Raw genomic sequence first — 25,479 nt, forward strand, 5'->3', positions numbered from 1 at the left:
TTAGAAAGGAGTGTTTCACACCAAACCACTCTGAGTGAATTTGTTCACATCATAATGATTGAATTATACAGAAAATCTGAAAAATTTGAAGAATTTGTGGATTCATTTGCCTGGTGAATGGTGATGTGATCAAATTGTGGAAGATGTTTTAGAGGTGGGCAAAAGTCACTATACTTCAACTGAATATTAAAGGAAAACATGAATTTTGTCATTAAGATTGCCATAGAATGATGAATCATGCTGAAAATCACCAGGGGTTTGAGCTAACAGGGTAAAAAAAAGTCCATTTTGATTTTAGGTTGACTTTAATACACCAAACACTGATGCAATTATTATTCGCTGTGTTATAAAACATTGGTCACCTTATTGAACAACATAAGCAAGGGGATGGCTGGGTGGCTACTTACATTAAATCTACTCTTAATGCAAACTCTTAATGCAGTATCCAAATAAAAATGTTCTGCTTTTTTTTAGCCTTAAGCATGTATGCAGGATACAATAACAGTTTTATGGTAGTTTCGATCTACAGACTTCGTTCCGCGCCCTCTCATGCTGTTGATGAAATAGCTTGAACTTTTATCTCCATACATCAACTTAGAAATGCTGATTCTAGATGTTTTTAAACTGAATTGGCTAACTAATGCATCTGGTCACTTGAAGGAAGTGTGTGGAAATCTCTAACGCAACTAATTACAGAACCAACACGACCAAACTTGCGCCACCAAGTCGACACTAATAGATTTAATATCATCTAACAGACCTGTGTATTTGACCCTGGTTTTAGTGACCACTGCCCTATGAATGCATTAGAAACACAGACATAATAAAGACAGACTCTCAGATTGTGGTTAGAAGAAGTTTTAAACATTTTAATGACCAAACCTTTTTACACGACCTGGTCCTCAGTGACCTTCATTACACTTCTAAAATCCCACACATCAAGTTAGCGGTGAATCATTTCAGAAAAACAATCTGGTTGATGGTAATCAAGCATGCCCCTTATAAAAACATTAGAATCCGAGATATATTAAATCCCTGGTTCAGCACTGGAATATCTTCTTTGCTCAATGCAAGAAATAAAGCATGGGTCCCTGCATGACCAAATGGTGACAGAGAACAATTCACCTTCAGGCAGTTAAGGATTAAATGTACTTACTATATAAGAACAGCTAAAGCAGAATAGCACTTCCAATTCTGAAAGACAGTTAATTCACTCAAAAACAAATCAATGCCTCATCAATGCCAACTCATATCGTACTTAATGATCATCGGATTTCTGAGCTCTGCACCTCTCAGTGAAATAGACACACCCCCTGCTGTAAGACATGGTCTCTTTACAGCTCACGCTTTCTCTCCTCACTTAGTACCTAAAGCCTTCAACACCATTAACACTAAAAAAGTACTGGACGGGATAGTTTGGATCCCTTTTGTCTGAAGCTTGCGTCTCTGATCATTTTAGAACGTTACCTCTATTTTTAATCTCTATATTTTATCAAACAGAATTCCCAGTACATGTAATTCCACTCCACAAAGGAGGTGATGCCTCAGATCTTAATAACTATCGACCCACCTCAAAATGGTCATGCTAAGCCAAAATCTTAGAATCCTTAGTAAATAATTAACTTATGACATTTCTTTCTGGAAATTCAGTTTTGTCAGACTACCAGTCTGGTTTTAGAGAACAGCATAGCACTTGCACCTGCTGTAAAATATTGGTTTTGACCACAGTACTACCAACTGATCTCTCTGATGGACACCAGACATGTGTGGCCCTGGGACAAAGTAAATCAGAGCTCTTATCAGTAACTAAGGACGTCCCTCAAGGTTCAATCCTCAGACCAGTATTATTTAATTTAACATCTATATTATTGGCATTGCTACCTCCATTGTTGATTGCAAAGTACATTCATATGCTGATGACGCTATTTTTTACAGCTCAGCTGACTATATAGGTGCTGCAGTGAAAAAACTGCAGTATTCTTTTAATGCCCTACAATCGGCTTTTTACAATCAGAGACTAGTTGTAAAGGTAGAGAAAACTAAAGGAATGCTGTTTTCTAGAGCTACTAACATGGATTTTAACACTTCTAAAATCATAACCCTGAAAGGGTTTAAGGGTTCTTTAGTAAAGAAAATGGTTCTACATAGAATCATGAACACTCAAAGAACACTTTGCATGATTAAAGAGTTCCTTGCATCGTTAAATGGTTCATCAGATTAATGTAGATGGTCAAGCCTGCAACAATAGAAGAACCCTTTTCAAAAAGGGTCTATATAGAACCATACAAAACACACTCCATCAATCCGAAGAACCATTTAACAATGCAAAGAACCCTTTAGTCATGCAAAGGGTTCTTTGAGTGTTCATGGCTCTATATAGGACCATTTTCTTTACTAAAGAACCCCTGAATCTTTTTTAAGTGTGTGTCTAGGCATATGTTTAGATGGCAAACACACTTTTAAATACTACATTAAAAAGCTCACATGTAAACTGAGGCAAAAACTTGGCTTTTTGTATTGAAACAAAATGTGTTTCCCAATGACCACAAGGAATAAGATTGCTGAAGCAACACTATTGTTTATTCTGGATTATGGTGATGTGATACACAGATACATATTTGCAACGTCTCTCAAATCTATAGACTCTGTAAACCACTCTGCTTTAAGATTCATTACTCCAATACCACCACGGTATTGTATTGTACTGTACTGAAAGGTTGGCTGGTCATCTCTGGCTGTGCGTCAGGAGACACACTGGCTCCTTTTGATCTAGAAAGCTCTTACTGGCCATGTGCCATCGTACATCACATAAATGCTTAGTGTAAATAATACACTCCAGCCCCAGTGATTGGATTCCTCGTCAGGTGCCGAGAGCTTTTACTGAACTGGGATAATCTGCTTTTAGCTGCCCCAGTGAGCTGGAATTCATTACAATAAAGCTTCACTCTCTGGTATCACATCAACATTTTAAACTTTTAGTCTCTAACCACCCCAGTAAGAAACGGGTTTGTTTGATTTTAGTTCACTTTCAGTGTGATTTTGGTATGTTTTAGTTATTGTTTTACATTTATGATTTTTTAATTTATCAACTGTTTCTTTTTAGTTACTGGTACATTATTGTTTTACATTTATTTAATTAACTATGTTTTTTATAACTTTATGCCTATTTGATATGTCATTACGTTTGTATTTTTGCAATTTTACTGGTTTAGTCTGATTTGATAAATGTTTTGCTATTAAATTTACTACTATGATTATTATTATGAGCATTTGATATGTTTTTACAATCGAAGTTTTTAATTCAATATTTTCTGTACTGGCTCAGCTGCACTGTAAATGAGGGTCACCTGCAATGTACCCTGGATTTAAATAAAGGTCGATTGATTCATAGATATGACAAAAGCTACCAAAAAACCACAGCAGCTTCTGGCCGCTCCTCATTTTTGTTCTGTTCCAGCTCCTTACACCACAGACCGCAGAGTCCACAATCTACAGCAGGGGTGGATCATTCTCAGCACTGCAGTGACACTGACGTGGTGGTGGTGTGTCAGTGTGTGTTGTGCTGGTACGAGTGGATCAGACACAGCAGTGCTGCTGGAGTTTTTAAACACTGTGTCCACTCTGTCAGACACTCCTGTGTTGTTGGTCCACCTTGTAGATGTAAAGTCAGAGACAGTAGCTCATCTGTTGTTGTACAGTTTGTGTTGGTCATCCTCTAGTCCTTCATCAGTGGTCACAGGACATTGCCCACAGGATATTTTTGGTTTATGGACTATTCTCAGTCCAGCAGTGACACTGAGGTGTTTAAAAATCCACTGATCCACTCGTACCAGCACGACACACACTAACACACCACCACCATGTCAGTGTCACTGCAGTACTGAGAATGATCCACCACCTAAATGATACCTGCTTTGTGGGGGTGCTGACCATTGAGGAACAGGATAACAGTGGGCAAACAAAGAGCAGAGAAACTGATGGACTACAGCCTGTAATTGTAAAACTACAAAGTGCACCTATATGGTAAGGTGAGCTGATACAATGGACAAAGAGTGTAGAAACAAGGAGATGAACTTACTGAAGTGGCTGGTTGGTGTATGTTAATAAGGGCCCAACAGAAGTTACACTGGAATAATTTCACTCTGTCACAAAACCATTATACAGTGCAAACAGACTTCAAATGGACTGTATGCAATATCAGGAATAAAACTTTAAATAACTATACAGTTGTATACAGTTGCATAACTAAAACTGATTTGACCAGATTTTTAACAAACCATACACTTGTATACAGGACAACAAAAAACACAAGTTTAAGGGGAATGCCACCAAATATGTAACATTTCTACATAAATGAGTAACATGTAAACAAATTAATTCAGAGTGGATTGGTGTGAAATGCTCCATTGTAGAGAAACTGAGTCAGAATTATTCACAGTGGTGGTCATAGGAACAAGAGTTAAAAGAGTTTAAAAAGCCCCCTCATAGAAAATTTTCACACCGTTACGTACACACATATGTATATATATATATATGTGTGTATATATATATATATATATATATATATATGCATAAAGATATAGATAAACATATATGCATACAGATATAGATAAAATGGCTATATTTGTGTTCCTATCACAACCACTGTAAACAAATCAGAGTCAGTAAGTTGCTCTACAGAGCATCATTTCACATCAAACCACACTGACACTGAATGACTTACTTTACTTCTCAACCACTGAATTATGCAGAACTCTCGAAATATCATTGGAACCTTTCCTTTAAATCAGCTTCTAATTCTTCCTTTTAATAATGATCAAGGCCTAAACAACCATTGTAAGTCATATTGCATGTTCTTACAGAAAACAGAACTGATATGAATAGTAACTTTCACACTCATCAATAGAGTACAGTAAAACTGACACAGAGTAACCATAAATTCATCCAGTAGGGGGCGATCAGGTTCCACAGATAAGCTACATTACTCCACTGCTGAAAGGCCGTGCTAATTCTAGAGTGCAAGATCATAAACCCCCATTATGCATGGATGCAGATGGGACCAGAACTAATGGCTTAGCCTCAGACACTCTCGTTAATCTTGAAGGGGTGTGCAGACAACAAAGGCTAGTGTAGTCTCCACATCCCTTAATAATAATCAATAAGGAGCCAGACTCAGGCACATGCACACAGTCATCTCTGTTCTGCATGAAAATGAGGTTTGGTGGAAATACAAAATGTAGACCTTGTTCAGCATCTCAGACATTTTAGTATTAATAATTTATTGTAAGCATACAGTACTGTGCAAAAGTCAGAGACCACCTTTCATTTATTTACTTTCTAATCAAAACAACCATTCAGTACAAGTTATTAATTTTCCAGGAGACATTTCTGAGGAGGTTAGATATAAGATAATTCTGAACTTGCAGAAGAAAGAGGAAAGAAGTGAAAATACAATTTCCAAAACTTGAGAAAATGAGACTTCTAATAACTGTGCAAGACCTGGTCAACCACCTAAACTGTCACCATCATATAATCAGCACTTAAAGCTTTCATCTTTGAGAGAGAGGAGAAAATCAAGCTCCACTCTTACTTCAATTCTGAAAAAATCCACAGGCGTTTCTGGCCATCCTTCCACTGTGAGAAGACAACTCAACACTATGAGTCTGAAATGATGTGCAGCTGTGAAGAAGCCCTCACTGAGAAAAGGAGAGGAAATCAAACAAAGAAGCTGCTGGTGTTCTCAGAACCATAGACTGACCTTAAAATCACTAAATGTGTTTGGGAGTACTTGGATGGTGAGAAGCAGATGTATGAATGTAACCAATTTCTAAGACTGAACTTTAGAGGTGTGAAAAAATGTCCCTGCAGATTTCTTTGAAAAACTGAAAGTGAGTCTCCTGCAAAAAATGGAAGCTGTAATAAAGACAAAGAGTGATGGACACACTAAATACTGAACATGTCGAATATTTTTTAGTTTTGAGGCTTGTGTGCAATTTTCTGTTAAATATATTATTGTTATCCACACACACACACACACACACACACACAAACTCTCTCTCTAAGATGCTTATCCTTCTGGGTCGCAGGAGGGAGCTGGATCCCAGCGGTCATTGGGCAGAAGGCAGGAAACACCGTGGACTGGTCGCCAGTCTATTGCAGGGCATATTGCTGTCCAAAAAAAAACATTTTCATTCACAATTACTGTTTAATGGCTGAATTTAACACATTGCGGAAAAAATAAACATTAGTTATGGCCTGTGAGAAAGCTATGGAACATTTATGGAATACTTTCAGTTTTTCAATATGTTATACTCCAAATAAACAGAATTTGTGCGCAAGTTGTAAAATATGCAGAAAAATACCATAAATAAGTTAATTCTTTGTACAGGCTGTGTTCATCTATTTTCACTTAGAAATTCAACAAAACATGTCAATTGACCAGAAGTGCCCAAACTTTTGCAGATGACTGTATCTACAGAATGGGCTATCCCAGTAAAATATTACCCAAAATTTACAATGGCAAAGTGACCAACCTTTAACAATTTCTAAAAGCCTCCTAAGTTCCTAAATCTCCAAATCTCAAAAACCTGTTCCTAGAAAAAGGTTCCTAAAACAAAGGGGGCCTAAAATACTGGAGCAGAGGCTTTAATGTGCTTTCTCTCATTAGTACACACAAACAGACCTTCTCCATGCCCAAGGCCTACAATATACAATTATTTTTATTCTGAGATTAAGGGTAGTGATAAAGTGGGATATGGTACTATTAATTATATGATTGCTATAATTAAACTTCATTAAAGAGAAATCAATAAACTAGGGCTCGGATTAAAACAAGGTCCATACATTATAGTCTGGTTTACAGGGAGCCTCTAAATGGCCTCATATATTCAACCCAATAAGCTGTTGCCATGGGAACGTGAGGTTGAGGAATTTAAAGGGGCAGCGTATGTTTTTTGTTTTTTTTTTCCTCCTGGTCTTTCCATACAGAGTAGAGTTTAATGTTTATCACGGGTAATGTGAGTGAAATGGAGGAGAAAAGACGAATCATAAAAAAGGGGGAGGCTACTGAGCTCAATGTGTTTGAGAAAATATACAGATAAAAACACATACAGTGAGAGAAACGTATACGTATGAATAGTTGCAGTTGTCAAGAGTATTTATCATAACAAAAGGTATAATAAAAAACAGTAAAAATGCAAAAAAAAGTGAAGAAATAAAATCATAAAATCTTTAAACCCATATGGAAGAAAAATATATGGACATATATTTGTTCATATTAAAAATGTGTGCAATATATGTGCTAAATACATTCAACTGTACTATGTTTGAATATTAAAATATAAGCCTATACAGTATATGCACATATGTCAATATATTGAACTATATGCGCATATGTAGTGCGTATCACTGTTGTCGGAACAAAACCTCCATATTTTCCATTTTTGTTGTTTTTCAGTTTGACATAATTTCAAAATGCCTGTTGCCCTTTACAATGTGTGCAAGTTTCATGATAAATGGACCAAAAGAAATTAAACTAAATTACTTTGTAAAAGTAGAGCTTTTTCCTTCTCATGTAAAGTTAGCATTTTGGAGATTCAATGTTTTGTTCTGACAACAGCGATATATATACATATATATGTGTGTGTGTGTGTGTGTGTGTGTGTTATGGGATCAATATACATGTCAAACATATGGCTTGAACATTGCAACTGCATTTAATAATGTGCTAAAATTTCATGATGATCCAAAATAAATAATAAAACCTCTTTACATTACTTACATTAAGTTATTAATGTTTTGCCTTCTCCTGTAAAGTTGCTATTTTGGAGATGCTTTTTTTTATATTACAAACTTGACATAGTGTACACTTGACATATATTTGAAAAATGTATTTTAAACATTAAACTTAGTGTGAATGACAGCACTACAGAATTAAGTGTTTTTGTCATGTTTAACTCATTCAATCAACAAGGGATTGACTTCAGTTGCTGAGATCCTGTGAAAAGTGGTGTGGTTATCGAAGAATAAGCACTTAACTGATGAGGAGCCTCCATAAGAGCAAATCTTCTGTTGTGCTGCATCAAAGACAGGCTGGACCAGCTCAGAGCAGGTCAATCAACTGACCTAAGCTCTGTTTATGGGAGGACTTTTTTTTTTTGACATACTGGACAAAGAGCAATAGGCCGAAACTCTCCAGACAAGTGGGTCAGCATCCACATAATGCACTAACGCCGAAGACATCACTGGAGAGGCCTCTGGAGGTAAAGGTGTTGTAGGAGGAGCTGCAACAACACTGAATGGTGGGTGAGAGGAGAAGGCAGGGAGGGAGCAGGGCAGGGGAGGGGGGTAGAAAGTCGTAAAAAGCTGGGTGCACTGCTCTGGCCCCTGGCTCTTCATATCTTTTACATTTCTAATTAAAAGAGATAAAGAGTGAGGGAGTCATCAATCCTACAGTGATTTCCCTGTTAAGGTTTTAGAGGAGGCTATAAAGCAGGCAGCCCGGCTCCATTGATTTTATAATTAGCCCCCGTCAGCCCGCGCAGGGGGAATGGAGGGAATACAGAGGAAGAAAGGAGGAGAGAGGGGTAGAGAGAGTGAAAGAGAGGGAGAGAGAGATGGTATAAAAAAGCCAGAGAGGAAAATGGGGTGAAGGTCAGCAAAAAAGTGGTTAGGAGGCAAAAGAGAGGAACATGAGGGGGCAACTGTCCAGTTCTGTAGTTCTGACATATGCAATAGCTCCTATGGTAAATCGTTAGCACTGGCTACATAGCTTAAAAAATAATGGTCTTGCACTAAAATCATATAAGGATGTGCAATTCAACCAGTGGCACGGTACTTGTGAGAACATCACCCCACGAGAAATGGAGCCAAGAGTGGAAAGTAACTTAAACAGTGTGAAAGTCGAACTGTATTCAAAATGTATCTTTTTTTTACACTGTTCATGTTTCTGCTCAAAAAATAATATCATGTTTCATCTCCCACCCCCTCATCATGCTAAAAATGCTCAGCCAGCTCGGAGGCCCTCTCTGATACTGTCATGCTGTGGAAGGAGAATATGTTATGGCTTCCAATTCACATTTTCAAATTGCAAGACCTGCAAATTTAATTATATCCTACATTATTCACTCGTGTTCCACTCTAAAATCCCTGCGTATTCCTTCTGTACATTTAGTTACCTATTCCTTTAATTCCATCAGGCAATTAATGGTCCTGACATCCGTAGTTATATGTTCTTTTTCACCTGTTGCATTTGTTTTAAAGAGGGAAAGCTCTCTTTTATGTATAAAAAATTGCCAAGTTATTTTAGATATAAAATAGAATGACTTCACCACAATAAGGACTGGACAATAAATTATTACATTAACAAAATTTTATTACTAAGATCCACCAAACCCCTTACAGTACTGCACAGTCTAGAAACTATGCTTTAATCCAAAAGCTTCAGACTTCAAAACTTTTAATCCAAAAGTTTCAAACGGATTGTAAAACAATATCTCACGCATCAGGCAGTGTATTCGTAGCATTCAACCTTCTGAGAGAGAGCTTTTACAGGCATTAAACTCTTTTGATGTCTGTTTCCTATCAGCCTCGTTAACAAAAATTCTGATTGGAAATCTTCTCTAAAACGAAGCATTTCACATCAAACCAGTCTGAATTACTTTGTTTACATGTTAACTATTTAATTATGCAGAAAAACCGGCGAGAGTGTCCTTAAAATTAAACATCAAATCAGCCAGTATTATTATGATGCGCAGATTTCATCAAAACATCTACTTCGCCTGAATTTTGTTTGTATTTTTACCATTTAGTCACCAAGCAATTTATTAGGAACACCTGTACATCTCCTCATTCATGCAGTTATCTAATCAGTTTTGTGTGGCAGCAGTGCAATGCAGAAAAACATGCAAATACAGCCCAGCAGCTTCAGGTAATGTTCAAATCAACCACCAGAATTTGGCGTCAAAAGCATGAATCCATAGACTCAGCCTGCCTTGTGTCACCAGTCCAGGCTGGTGGAGGTGGTGTAATGGAGTGGGGAATGTTTTCTTGGTATATATTGGACCTGTTAATACCAAACAATCATTGCTTGAATGCCACAACCTATTTCATTACCGTTGCTGACCATGTGCATCTCAACATGGCCACAATTTACCCATCTTCGAATGGCTATTTGTAGCATGATAATGCACCAGGTCACAGCAAAACCTGTCCCAAACTGGCTTAATGAACATGGCAACAAGTTTAGTGTTCTTCAGTGGGCTTAAATGTCATCGGAACTGAATCCAATAGAACACCTTCGGGATGTGGTAGAACAGGAGATTCGCAGTATGACTGATTATTGATTTGCTATAAGGTTCCATTACTTATTAGCCACGACAGCCTTGTAGCTCAAGTGCAAAAGTAAAGAAGCGAATTTCAGAAACCGAACATGTGTAGACTGATCAACTAGGTTTAGTATAAGGGGATTATTATGCAAATCTGATTTTAAACTTTTGCTTTAATCTCCCAATATACATAGTTATATGCTATTTTCTGTATTAATGAAGGGAATCTCTTTTATGCATAAAAATGCCATGTTATTTTTATATTTTAAAAAATAATGACTTTGCCAAAATAATGACAGGACATCAAATGATTACATTAACAGCATTTTATTACTGAAACCCACCCGAACCCCTTACAGTACTGCACAGTCTAGAAAATACATACTGGATAAATGAATAGACGATTAATTGCACAAAAAGAGCAAACTCAAACCAAAAAGTGAAATTACTGGAAACAAAGTGAGAGACTTATTGCCATGAACTCAGCTGCTCTGAAGAGAAGAGCTCCACTGCATCTCTGAGATGTTCTAGATACAGTTCTAGACAGGAGTTAAAGCTCAGGAGGATTTTACAGGATCTCATGGTACTGCAAACATGAAACCTAAATGGCACTGCAGATGATCTTGAGCCATGGTTGACTTACGACAACGGCAAAAGCTACAAACCACCACAGGATGACATGCGCATTACACTTCAAAGATTTTGTTGTGCTTTTGTGGTCAGGATGCTGACCGTTCAGTCAAACTGGGACACGGTCAGTGCTTGGAAAACACACAGTTAACACTGACGTCTAGGCTAAATTCAGGTAGTAACAGTATGAGACCTCACACATGAAGGAGCTTTTGTAAAAACCTCTACCGTTAACTTTACTGCACAATTATGCTGTATGAATGTAAGGCTGATTACTGTCAGTAGGCTACAAAACTTTCCATTGTAACAACATCTGTTCAAATGTAACAGGGAGAACAGTAAAGTGTGGGAGTAAACCAAAAAAACTTTACAGTAAAATAAGTGATAACCATTACATGTCAAAGTGAATGAAGGTTATGAAATGTTCAGTATAAAAAGCTATAGATACATATCAGTCAAATGGTAAACCCAAAAGTAAGCATAGGTTAAAGGGGAATTCCACTGTTTTTTCCAATTTCCTGCATAATTCAGTGGTTGAGATATAAACAAAGTTATTCAGAGTGGTTTAATTTAAAACGGCACATTGTAGAGAAATTTACTGACTTAGATTTCTTTAGAGTGGTGGTGACCTGAACCAGGGGTCAACACAATTGTAGCCATTTTATTCACTATCCAAAACCAACAGTGAACCTACATGTCTTCTGAGCCATTATATGTAATGTTGATGATGGAAAAACAGTGATAATTATGAGACAAATAAGTTTTCTTTGGCTACTGCTTTGCCTTACCACACCCTGTATGGACCTCTTTGCGATAAATGGGTTTTAAAAAACATGTTTTAATCCAAAACTTGATCTCAAAACTATCATAAAATAATAGGTGCGTTTAATGCACTCAATAATACAACCATAATCAGATTTCTGCAGTTATCTGATTATACAAATGGTCATGTAAACAGCATAGTCCTTATTCTTAGATCGGAGTAAGGTCTAGAAATCTGATTAAGAGATCCGATAAAGAGAGCTGGATTTTAGCTCAGTAATCAGATTTCATGTAAACTTTTGCTCTGATTTCTTTCGGATTTCTCAGTCTGAGCATGTGAGAAAACAGACTGAGGTACCGGAAATAAGCAAGTAGTGTTGAAGCGAGATGGCAGCAAAACACTTTTGGAGCAACGCTGCAACCAACTGCATGCTTGACAAAATGAAGGATTTAAATATTCTTCATCTTCTAGATGATGTTCATATTTTGTAGGTAAAGTGGCACGGTGTTTATTAAAAAAAAACAAAAAACAAAAAAAACAAAGCTGCGGCATGAAGTTTGAGTTTTATATTGCGCTTACGTCATGGTCCTCTTCTTTGAGTTCACTGGCCGGTTGCGAAGCAGAAATCTGATTACTGTCTGACTCATGTAGACCCGGAGTTTCCCATTGTCTGATTATTATCAAGTGCATGTAAAGCGTTGATTGGATTACTGACTCTGATTTTCTGCAGTTTTCGGATTATTAAGTGTATATAAACGCACTCAATGTCTCAGCCACCATGCAATGTTTTCATAACTGCTCTCTCTTTGGATGTCTGGTTCCTATCAGCATCATTATATATTTTCTCTAAAACGGAGCATCACACGTCAAACCGGTCAGAATTACTTTGTTTGCATCTTAACCATTTAATTATGCAGAAGAATCGGTGGGAATCCCCTTTAAATGAAGCATCAAATCAGCCGATATAAGTACTGCCAGTAAGATACGCAACATAAAACCTTTATGAATACTAGAAAACTTTTTTTTATTTATTTCAAACATTTTAATTGGGTTGTTAAATTCTCTAAGAACAAAACTGATTGAAAGTGTCATTTCCTCCACAAACTATCTTTGCTAAGGCTAAAAATGGCAAACAAGAGGCACGACAGCCACATGGCCTTTCATCAAATCATTAATAACAAAAATCAGATTAAAATGAATGAAATTCCTTTGCATCCCAGCTACGTTGCTGTTTGAGACACGCAGTTAGAACAGCTGGGCATTCCGATGCTAACTGGAGAGCTAACGTTCCACCGAATTCCAGGTATTTTCACAATAAAATGGTGATTTATCCGCTACAGAAGCATCCTGCATAAGAACTTGTGCATGCATTTTACATGCAGATGAGAATTCCATTGATGTTTTTCATATTTACCCTTTACTTGGACTGAGTACGGTTTTATATTGATTACGGTTTTATATCATACTTAATAAAAACGATGGCAAATAAGAATATAATGGCAGCAACTTATATCAATTTCACACCTGAAAAGTGATTGTTATCATTTAATAGTAGAAAGCCTTGCATAAAGGAAGGTAAAAGTCTTATCATAGGGAAAAAATGGCAAGATTGCAGGAATCTAAAGTGCCACTCGAGACTCTTCGTACAACTTTCATTATCATCTCAGCCTCAAATCAACCTCATCTGCCATTCATTAATACATTCATGCAATTTCTTTTCCGACACTAGCAACCTGCTTAGGTAGCTGTTAACTTACTTATCAGCACTACAAAAAATAATATATATTACTGACACCAGAACCTTAAAGTAAAGAAACAACTAAATCCTACACTCTCAAACCTATAATAATGTCAGTGATAATGTGATTAAAATTATTGCAACAAATCTTGCTCTTATAATCTTACCAACCAGTATAACAATATAAGCCTCATGGTAGTACTTGGGTAAATAGCTGTAAGCAGAATTTAAAACTAACACGTCTAAAAACACACAAAGACGTAGTAACAAAAGTGCACACACATACACACACGCACACACAGTCTTCTCCGAACATACCGTCATACGCTCTCCTTCGAGAGCTCCTCTGCGCTTGTCTTTTGATATGTGTTATGGATTTGTGCAAGTAAAAAGATGTGAGAGACTGACTGGTCTAGTAGCTTGTGCATACAGAAAGTGCATATAAAGTGTAAAGCAAATTGCATATTCAGACAGTTTGTCAGTATGTCGTTGAGGGCGAGTGTGTTACTGTACAAAGATGGGTAACACGCTTCATCCTGGCGCAATGTCAACCCGCTCCGGCAGTTCCGCTCCTCACCACAGGGGGCTCTCTGCCAGGTCACTGAAGAGAAGCAGAAGAGAGGAGACTGTTAGGAGTGGAGTGTTTCCAGGGCCCCAGCTTTTGCCTTCAAAGATGCAACACAGGAAGTGAGCTGATTCACTTCCTTTCATTTCGAGCTGCCTTCAGTCCAAAAATTAAGCCACATGGCCCTGTCCTTTTCTCTAGAGACTGGACTTTTGTGGTCATTTGATCCACAAGCTCAACCATCACTGTATAGCTTCAAAATTAATGCTTTTCTTTTACAGTGCAGAAAATGTTTGAAGCACAAAACAGGTTCATATATATATAACTTTTAAACTTTTTTTGATTGCAACATTGTTGTTGTTATTGCACCATTATATATATATATAAAATAAGCAATAAATGATCATATTCATTTCATCAAAATACAATGCTTCATAGTGCATAATGTCAGTGGGTAAAGACATTTTTATAGCATTTGTTTTTTCAGGAATTCATTGTTTTTAAGTACTTCTTATTATTTATTTCTTATGTTTATTATTCATTTATTATGTATTTTTCATCAATCAATTATTTTGACTATAATAATACTAATAATAATACTATTAACAATATTACAATATTGTATATTGTAATATAATGTACTATTTACAATATTAGTAATTATTACAATTATTATGATCATTATTATAATATTTACATTTTAGTTGAGGCTGTTTTCACTGTGTGGTCGTTATCTTGCTCTATTTTGTTCTCTAATTCTGCAATATATTTTTATACAACCAACTAATGATGGAAGAAGTCACCTAAAATTCATACAAACTCATGTAAGCAGTATCCTCACCAATCACAAGGCTGATATGGGTTGTCCCACCAACACATTAACAAACCTGTCTTCCTCAGTGGTCTCTCTGCGTACCAAATTGGGTAATATTAATGAACTGATTAATTTAAACCTTCCTCTGAACTGAAGTTTTACTTGATTATTTTTTGCCACCTGCTGCTATCGAGGCATGTACAAAGAGCAGTGGGTTTAGTCAACATGATGACTGGTTGGTGGGGCAACCCCCTGACACAGGGCCAGACCCAGTGCCAAATACTTAAATGATGCAGGCCTATTTCAAATTTTCAGCAGATCTGTGGGGGTGCAGCCTATGTAAAATGCAGTGTGTCTTGAAGTGGGTGGTTTTCTAAAACCTGGAGATACCGTGAAACCATATGTAGAGATGAAGACTGCAAAAGTCACAATAGTGGCAAGAATTTCCCCACCTGATTGACTGGTAGATCATCTTTAATATCAATACTGTTTTACAATATTCGCTTAGCATTAAATGTTTGAAATAGCTTGACTTGCTATTTTATGTACAGAAAGGAGGGATTATTAATTTTATTTATTTTTTTTTTAAACAATTTGGCTGATCAACCCCACTCAATGCGAGTTCTCTGAGTTAGTCTCAGCCTTAGACGCTCGACCCACAGAAGAGCCGCCTGATGGACACTGTTCACCAAAATGAATACAACTATAAGAATCTTGTTAGTTACACTGTTCTTGTCTATTTGCACTTCTGTGTGTGTCAACTGCAGCCATAAACCTTTCTTATTTACTTCGTTCTGGTCTGCACACTATTACAACAATAAGCCTTTTAGAGCAAGCAAAAGTCTTTTTCCAGTAAATTCTCTGGTGTGACTTAATACAGCTCTTCCCATTTCCCCGGGTTTTATTTCACTTTTTTGTAGCAATTTTTTTTTAAATCATCCTAATACATCATGTAAAACAGCAGTTTATGGAAGGCTGTTTTGCATGTCAATCAAACGGCCCATTCCTGTCAAAGGAGGAGGTTCTTAGCCAGAAGAACCGGATTCTCTGGTGGCTTGCAACACCAAGAGTTGTGAATAGAAGGAAAGAGGAGAAGAGAATATTAGGTAGGGGAGAAGAGAGGACGAGTGCGCGAGCGAGTGAGTGAGCGAGTGAAGGAAGTGGGAGAGAGATGGTTTTAATGATGCTGAAAATTGGCCGGTGAGCGCCGACTACCCTTTCGGTAAATCATTGCTACGGCTCGCTGTCAACTTATCTGTCCTTCTGTCCTCCCATCACAGCACTCCCCCCGTCCGCCACTCTCGCTCCTTCACTCTCTTTCTCTGTCTATCCGTATCTCTCTCTCTCTCGCCCCTCTCCCTCACTAATTTTATGAGGCGGTATTCAAAACTTCCATCTCCGTGCCATATTCAGCCTGTCACTGTAAATCTTGTCCTGAGTGTGCGCGTGTGTATGTGACACAGTCGGACTGTTTGAGGAGGAGATGTGCAGAGGACTCGTGAGGGCAGTGTGTACTTGACAGTGACGTGGACACCTGAGTGGACAGAGTGCACAAACATGACATGAGTACAAACGTGCATGAGGACAGGTGAGGGAGAATCCGAGTGTGACAGCATGACAGGGATTTTATGGGCTTTGTGTGTACCCGAGAGTGTTGTCTCTGTGGTCAGGCAGGAGCAGGGCTGTCTCTTCTCCAGAGCTGTTTCCTTCTGAATGAGCAACCTCATACTCCTCTTCCTGTAAGACAAACACCCGCACACAATTAAAAGCTCCTGTAGACCTTTAAAGTCTCCCAAAGTCTAAAAATCCATTTGAAATTTAAAATCATAAAATATCTGAAAATGTCCTTTTTTTAGTGGTATTAACCCCTTAAGGAAAATGCAAAACAGTGGCTAATTCTGCTATTTAATCTGCTCCACTTATGTGATTTCTCAGTGCTTCTGTTGCTAACAATGCCAAAAAGTCCTAGATTTCTTTTTGAACAAAAAAAACACATGAATTGCAACATCAGTCACATCAGTAGCATTTTATCTTTACTCTAATTAAACACAACAATAATAAGCTCCTCTGAATGAATAATCTAGTCTGCGCCCATGCAGGAGTTGTGCAGTCTCAAAGCTTTTGTCACTAACAAGCAGTGGAAGCTTTCACTCCACCATTAGCATTGTGCAAACTGCAGGTCTAAATCACTACATACTTACCTCAAACCACAGTGAGTTGTTGAGTAATCAAAAAAAAACACCTGCTTTTAGTTTACTGTTGTCTATAAAATCAGCAAAGGTGATGTTGCATAGCTGAAAAGTGTGTTTTTGTCTATTGTTATAGATAACAGTATGTCATACAGTATCAGAAACACAAACGAGTCTATTTGAGATTACCAAACAACATTGCAACGTTTGAGTTACAAACAGTATTGATACACAAATACCCAAGTATTTATATTTCATTAATTATGAATATTGTTAACATGTATTAAGCCTATTGTTAGACTAACAGGTTACCAAATATCCTTTCTGTCTTTATCCACAATTGGCACTGCTTCCTTCTGGTAAAAGCAAAGTTACTGTCAGTGACGCTATAATAGCATTTAGTGTAGTGGATTAAATGCTCATATCAGGGGGTTCAAATCTGAAGTTCAGACAGAAATCAGAATTACCACTATAAAGAAGATGCATAGTTTGTCATAGTAGGCGGGTTAATGCTTGACAAGTGGGTAAATGTGAGTCAGCAATACTGTTTTTGAAACTGGCATACACTGATGAGCCAAACATCATAGCCGCTCACAGATGGAGCAAATAATGTTGATTATCTTGTAACACCGGCAAATGTAAAGATATGAGATATGTTAGATGATAACCCCACAGTCGGTTCTCACAGTTGACGTGTTGGCTGCAGTAGAAATGGGTAGGTGTGAAGACCTGAGCAACAGCCAGATCGTTACAGCCAGGTGTCGGAGTGGCAAGGCTGGTGGGGCGCACCCAGTCAGCAGTGGTGAGGAGGGCCAAACCATGAACCGGCAAATGGGTGCTTGGCGCCCAAGGCTCATCAACGTGAGAGGACCACGAAGCCTATCCCATCTGGTCCGAACACACAGAAGAACTACAGTGGACTAAGTTACACCTTTTTAATGATGCCAGGGGAGGAATGCGTCACAACACAAAGTGTCGCCTATGGGTTGCGGAGCTGCAGACCAGTCAGAGAGCCCATGCTAACTCCTGGTGAAAGCACTGCAATGGTAACGCAAGCATTGGAACTGGATCTTGAAGCAATCTGTAGGAAGAACACAAGTTGGTGGAGGGAGCCTGATGCTATGGGCAACGTTCTGCTGGGAAACGTTGAGAACATTACTGTCAGTTGCCTCTTTTAGCAGGACAATGCGTTCTGCCACACCGCACACGGTGTTTGGGAATAGTTTTTTGGAACATGATAAAGATTAAAGTGTTGTGCTGGCCTCCGAATTCCCCAGATCTCAATCCAATTGAGCGTCAGTGAGATGTGTTGAAACAGGTCTGATTTGCAGTGGCTCCACCTCACAGCTTACAAGACTTAAAGGATCTGGTACTGTTGTCTTTGTGCCAAAACCAGAGAGCAACTTCTTGTAGAGTTCATGACTCAGTGGTTTGGAGCTCTTTTGGCGGCACGTGGACGACCAACAGTATATTAGGCAGGTGGTAAGATTTTGGCTCATCGATGTATGTAATAATAAAGAGAAAACTCTTTTTTCATCTTTAGATTGCGGTCATTTTTTGTGTTGGTTAGTAAAAACCTACAGCTCCTGGAGTTGATAACAGCCAAAACTATCTTTCCCTCAATGCTGGATGAGTGTCTCAGAAAGAAGGCATCCTTGATATTGATTGGTCAGCTGTGGAACCTTGGCACAACCGTCAACTTAACAAATCAACACAGTTTGAGGTAAATGTGTGATTTATCATGAGGTTTGTACAATAATTGGTGGAGTATAAGCTTCCATTACATCTTAGCTACATTAACCTCACACACACTAGACTGGGGGAAAGTGGAAAAAGGTACATTCGATTTTCCAACAAAGTATTCCTTGATTAATGTTTTGCTACATTAAATCAACAGCACAGTAAATGTGTCATTAAAAAAAAAGGACAACAGATAACTGGTCAACCAGCCTCACCGACTCAGAACTGTGCGTGGGTGTGTCATTGTTGGGCTGGTGTGGAGAGCAGAGAGGAGCCGGCTGGCTGATGACCACTGCGTGGGAGGTGTGGAGGTGTCGGGGGGAGGGAGGAGGAGTGGCCGGCAAGAGGAGGTCAGGCTGGGGCTGCTCACACAGACCGTAGTGGCTAAGAGCCCTGGAGGAGTGCGCCTCCTGCAGAGCCTCCGGATTCTCATCCTCCGAGTCCGTCAGGGGGCTTTCCGGACGACCTGCATGCCAAACACACACAGCCATGTGGGATTCACTGTCTTCCAAGTGCAGATATACAGTAGCCCCAGAGGTATGTGGATGGTTTAACCATTTCATCACTGGTAAACTGTAAGTGACTTCATAAAATGTTTAACATGATGTTTGTTTCAGAGAAAATGCTTACAGCATCAAACTAAAGGTAGACTCTTTGTATGGAGAAAGCCTGGAGAATAATTCTAAATAGGCTGTACTTTAGAGTACAATAAAGCACAGAGACGGAAATATTAAAGTCTGGCACTGTTTTTCTTCACTGGGATCATGAATTCTGTAGAGTACAGACTTTTTGGATGCAAACCTGCAGAAGTCTTCAAAGAAACTGCTCAAATGATAATGATCTGAAGCACACCAGCCACCTCGTTCTGGCCCAAAGAGCTTAATCCATTTCAAAGATGGCACAAATATCCAACTACTTTTTGGGGCCATTAAATTTCATGAGTAGTGTTATGAAACTGTAGAAATGTGTGATGATCACTGCTGTACAGCGCACAATCTAAAACATTCCTGAATATTTCATTCTTTGATATGATATAATGAATATTTTAAAAATGTGCCGTCCCATTGTAGCACTGCTCAAACTGCAGAAGTGTTGAATAAGGGTAAAGTGAAACCAGTGGACTATGGGCACAACTTCCCCCTTATCTGACAGGCAAAGGTATCTTTTAATGAACTTCTGCTATTTTAATACATGCAGTGGCCAGTCAATAATATTTATATAGGTGTACTATTGTAGAACTACAAACTCCAGCAGCACTGCTGTGTCTGATCCACTCTTACCAACACAACACTCACACTAACACACCACCACCATGTCAGTGTTACTACAGTGCTGAGAATGATCCACCACCCAAATAGTACCTGCCCTCTGAGGGTCCATTTGGGTCCTGACCACTGAAGAATAGGGTAAAAGGGGGCTAACAAAGTATGCAGAGAAACAGATGGACTACAGTTTTTAATTATAGAACTACAAAGTGCATCTATATAGTAAGTGGAGCTGATAAAATGGACAATGAGCGTAGAAACAAGGAGGTGGTCATAATGTTATGCCTCATTGGTGTGTATATATATAGGTCAAATTTAATTAATACATTTGTTGATTTTCTAATTGCAAATAAGATAACACTTCCTCTATAGGGAACTGCCCTATATTTATGATTTGAACTAACACGGTCTCTGAGCTAGTTAAGCATTTTCGCTTAATGACAGGTAGAAGTGAAAGGTTAAAGAAAGAAAAGTATGGAATTATTGGTTAATATTATTTTACATTTTTACATTTTAAAGGCAACAAGTCATTACAATTGGATGAAAGACAAGAATTTTGGCTTTTAAATTACATGATGTGATGAATCATGCCTGATATGGCCAAGGACATGAACTAACAAGCTAAAAAGGTCTAAAAAGGTCAATTCTGATTTCAGGTTGACTTTAATAAATGAATTTTCAACCAGATTTGTTACTCGTGACAGTGATATATCATGGAAAACAAAATACCCATATGCATGCACTTTCAGGTCACTGAGTTAAGCAGATGTGTTGAGTTAAACAGTCTGGCGTTGAGTTCGAGTGTGCTGTGTGACACTGTGCAGTGGTGCTTTGCTGTGCTGCACCACACTGACTGGTGTCCTTTGTGAGGCTGTGCAGAATCACGTTGCATGACTCTAATATTACAGGGTGAACAGTTACTCACTGCTCTGCAGCAGGGCAGTTGCACTCCATTTGGATTCACTCAGCGCCTCCAGTCTCTGCTCCAGCTGCCGGATGTACTCAATCACCTCCTACACATGCATGCGCAGACAAGGTCAAGGAGATGCACGTGACATTAAAGAGCTGTTGACACTTTCTTTGCCCTGACCTTAAAGACAGAGTCACTATCGTAATATAACACCAGACATGTTTCACCCTCACTGATGCTGTTTGTGTTTGAATGGTTCATGCCTTTGTTCCTTTTATGAGAGAAAAGCATTCTGTGTACTTTTTGCTTTTTTATGATCTTTTATGTACTGTACATTAAACCTTTATGTTCTTTTCCTTGGAAGATCAAGTGGGTTTATTCTAGACTGCACCAGAATACAGTGTAGTGTATAGAGGGGTGTGCTGTGTGGGCTTAGTAACTGAAGGCTCTGTGTAGTGTATAGAGGGGTGTGCTGTGTGGGCTTAGTAACTGAAGGCTCTGTGTAGTGTATAGAGGGGTGTGCTGTGTGGGCTTAGTAACTGAAGGCTCTGTGTAGTGTATAGAGGGGTGTGCTGTGTGTGTTTAGTAACTGAAGGCTCTGAGTAATGTATAGAGGAGTGTGCTGTATGTGTTTAGTAACTGAAGGCTCTGAGTAATGTATAGAGGAGTGTGCTGTATGTGTTTAGTAACTGAAGGCTCTGAGTAATGTATAGAGGAGTGTGCTGTATGTGTTTAGTAACTGAAGAAACAGCACACTCCTCTATATACTACACAGAGCCTGTGTTTGTATATGCAGACTGTGTTGGCTGAGTGCAGCAGTAGAGTGAAGCAGTTTGCCTGTTTCTCATTCTGCAGCTGCTCCTTTTCCTTCTGAGCCACCCTGAGACTGGCTTTCAGCTCCTGTAGCTCCCGTCGCGTCTCGCTTAGCTGCACCTGCACATGAACACAGGCGAACACATATGCACAGTTCAGGCCTCATCCATACGTATATCTCTGAAAATCAGGGCTGTCGATTAGGAATTTTAACCAATAAATACATGTTTCACCAATGCTTTCGTTTTTAATTTAATTTCCAATAAGTTGTGGATTGTATGCATGACTGTGCAAGAGCGCCATCTGTTCCAGCAGCCCTACTCAGTGATGCACAATTCTGGGCTTTAAGGAGTTTGAATTTAATTTTAACTGGTAGTGCCAGAGCCATTGATAAAGGGATATCACAAATATTTAATCATCCTAAGTGTAGTTTACACAATTTAGGGTAGCTGCAGATCAGTGACATGATGAAAATCTATGCTTTATGAATCTGAGTCATTAGCCAAGCGTCAACCCTGACACCCAGACATGGTCATTTGCAATCTACTCCCAATCGCTCAGCAATGAAGTGTGCAGCTGAAAAGAGCATTGTGTGAGACCACTTTCTGCAAGAAGATGCACATATGATGTGGTCAGATGTAAACTGTAATGCTGTATTAAAGTTCCAAAGACAGACAGCCCACTGTTTTGTCCACGGTTTCAGGGAAAAAAAGTGTGATGCACAGCGGTGCAAGGAAATCCCACATCCGGGGTGTAAAATGATGACAAGAAATAAAAATATGCTGCATATCTTGGTAGACAGAGATGGCTTTCAAGAGCTGCTGAGGCAAGGAACTTTGGGCAGACGCTGCTCATGCATATCGGACAAAAATCTGCACAGCAGACTGACTCGTCTGGATATTTTGGCCAATTCTCAAGAAAAATGATCAGGAGTGTTAAGTAAGGCTCCAGCTGATTCTTTATTTAAATGTGATATTGCATCTGTTGAGAATAGTATTAAACTATTGCCTACAAATGTGTTTATTAGCTAACAGGTAGTCTTTTTTGTCAACTTAAAGAAACAAGTTTAAAAGCTGCAAACTACCGATTGTTGTTGAAACTATGCATATGAGCCTGTCAACTTGCGCTAATAACGTAGTAATAGTAAGTACGATGACTACATTACATTATGCTGCGTTAATCCTTTCAATAAAGACTAAAGCCTTGTTTACATAAAACGCACTCCTGTGTTTGATGCTTTCATGGGTCATGTACATGATTTTAGACGTGCCGAATTTATTGGCCAATACGAGCTAGTTGCAGATAAATTGGTATTGGCATTCATAATGGCCGATAAATGACCATTAAGAGGCGGAGATGCGGGAGACAGATCCATCAACCACGTTTTAAATGTGTTGTTGCACAGTTTGTCCAATAGTGGGCGCTCTGCAACGTCCCTGCAGCACACGTGTCTGGAATGCCACAAATCACAATCAGCTGACCCAAGCAAAGTTGAGCACCACATGAAAGAGGTTATCAGCTTTCATGGTAAGTTGATATTTGTCATGTGAAATACATTACCTAAAAATAATAAAAATATCCCCATCGCTTCTCCTTTTAGCCTAAATAAGCCTGGCAGCATGCATGCCAGCCATGCCTGCTTTTACTGCAGTAGCATGAAAGCTGGTACTGTCAGGCAAACATTAGTAGTTGAGTGGTTTAGGCTAAGCTGTTAACAAACTTGATAATAGATTTATCTATGAAACAGTGTGGCAGTTCTAGTGTAGCTGTTGTAAACAAACAATGGTCCTATGTTTTCTCCCAAGTTCATCACTTCCAAAAATTCTCTGGCAACAACGCTTATAGAAGCTCATAACACTGTTCACTGCTACATTAGGTTAACCACAAAGTTACTTAATGCTGTTTTTCTCAGTGGAAAAACAACTAACGTTATTCAGTGCTATAGTTAGAAGTTAAACTATGGCGTTTAACTTATTCTGTCTAAATGAGGTGCCAGAATGTAACTGCTGCTCCATTTAAGGTGAAACGAGAAAATTAAAACCAAGAAACTGGCGACAGAGGGGACATGTAAATAAACGTGACCTGAACAAGTACCTAACGTGGGTTGGTAGCCAAACACAGTTATCTAGCTTCTCTGTAGTATGTATGCTGTAATGGCACAATTTTGTGAGAGCTCAGAGTGCACTGATATGCTGTAAGATGTTATTCATTTCTCAAAAATAAGTTCTGGTATAGTTATGAGTAACATGCCATGTGCAGACACTTCCCACTGTTATCCAGTTCATCATTAAATTCTCTAAACAATAACATGACTAATCATTCAATTTCATGTTGTGTGTGAAATCCCAAAGTTGCAAGTTTATTTTTAAAATGCATTATTTCACGTTATCTTGGTGAGGGCCAATATATCGGATATATCCGAATTTTTGAATCCTCAAATATTGAAATTGGTATCGATCTTAAAAATCCTATATCGGAATGGCTCTACTAATGATCGTTGGTTATCTGTTGAAAGAAATGGCATCCCTACCGTCAAGCGATCAAAATAATTAATCACGATAAATCACATTATTCTTTGTAGTTAATCTCTTCTGTCTACTTGCTCAAATTGGACCCGAAAGAAAAGATTTTTCAACGCAAGGCAGTGAATTTTGTTATTCTTAACTACAGTATTTTCATATTTGCTGGGTTCACATGAACCTGAACATGAAAAATCACAATTAACACAGGGTGAAAAAGAAAATATGGTGAACGCCACTTTCAATTTTCATCAACATCACATAGTGAGAGCAACACTCTGCTTTGTTGTGTCCTGTTTCGAGGGGAACTGGAGCCCCTTTGCTATTGCTGGTGCTACTGCACCTTCCACTTTGCTATTGCTGTTGTTAGTTTACTGCTGGTTGATTTATTCACAGTACTGTTACGACCCTTAGGGTGCATATACCTGAGTTTGCTGCCTTGCCCTCTTGTCTTCGTGTTCCACCTGTCTTTTTTACTAGGACCTGCACTTAGAGACTTCTGATTGGCTGCAGCAGGGGGCGCTCAAGCTATAAAAGGGCCTGGGAAAGCAAGATGGTGCTTGGTTGCTTCGGTTGTTGCGTCTGTGTCATCTGCTCTCCCATCTACCAGATCAAACCCAGCACCTTGGTTTAGCTTGTGTTAGTCAGCCATGATGTTTCTTGTAATGAATCATGTAACTCTTGTTCTCTATAGTCGGGGGTGAGCGGCACTGTTTTGTTTGCTACCATTTTCTTGTGGTTTGGTTCAGAGAGACAGGGTAGTTGTTTGTATCTTTCTTTTCATTGTAGGTTAGTTGATTTTGTTTCTAGCTGGTTTTGGGCATTAGCTTTATCTCCTTTTATTATATCTTCCTATACTGCATCTAATAGATGGCTAATGTAAATAAAGTTCTCTCTTTTATCTTGTTATGTTGCCTTTAAGGAATGGCAATTCAGATGTGACTGATGAAAGGAATACATGCTGACATTTCGCTATCTTATCTGGGTTCATGGTGTTTGGTCTGGTGGTTGGGTTGGCGTTTGGCCTATTTTTTATGTACGACCTCTTTTAGAATCCCCTAAACCAATGAGGTCGTAACAGTACAATGCCAAAGCGTCCTCGGGTGCCAACTTTATCGTTATTACTAGCATTGCCAGCATCAGCCCTGTGTTTTGCTTGTAAATGAAACTTCAGATATACTTCGGTGATCAACAAAATCAGAGCATGG

At 38.7% G+C, this 25,479-nt stretch overlaps 1 protein-coding gene across 2 annotated transcripts in view; it reads right to left on the minus strand.

Moving 5' to 3' along the window:
* Window positions 1–8,025: 8,025 nt before the first annotated feature.
* The window catches only part of calcoco1a (calcium binding and coiled-coil domain 1a), a 41,701-nt gene continuing 24,247 nt past the window's right edge, over window positions 8,026–25,479 (minus strand). The window contains exons 11-16 of one of the 2 annotated variants that reach the window (XR_005008501.1): window positions 21,777–21,872; window positions 20,955–21,042; window positions 18,980–19,230; window positions 16,481–16,572; window positions 13,691–14,057; window positions 8,026–8,036 (exon numbers count right to left, since the gene is read on the minus strand). Coding sequence is in view for 1 of the 2 variants with exons in the window: in XM_036592524.1 (XP_036448417.1) it covers window positions 14,030–14,057; window positions 16,481–16,572; window positions 18,980–19,230; window positions 20,955–21,042; window positions 21,777–21,872 (555 nt within the window). In the remaining variant the exon portion in view is untranslated. Of the gene's footprint in view, window positions 8,037–12,448; window positions 14,058–16,480; window positions 16,573–18,979; window positions 19,231–20,954; window positions 21,043–21,776; window positions 21,873–25,479 lie in introns of those variants that run through there. The other variant, XM_036592524.1, reaches the window with a different exon arrangement.

This window comes from Colossoma macropomum, unplaced genomic scaffold, assembly GCF_904425465.1.
Source record: "Colossoma macropomum unplaced genomic scaffold, Colossoma_macropomum, whole genome shotgun sequence".
Lineage (NCBI taxonomy): Eukaryota > Metazoa > Chordata > Actinopteri > Characiformes > Serrasalmidae > Colossoma > Colossoma macropomum.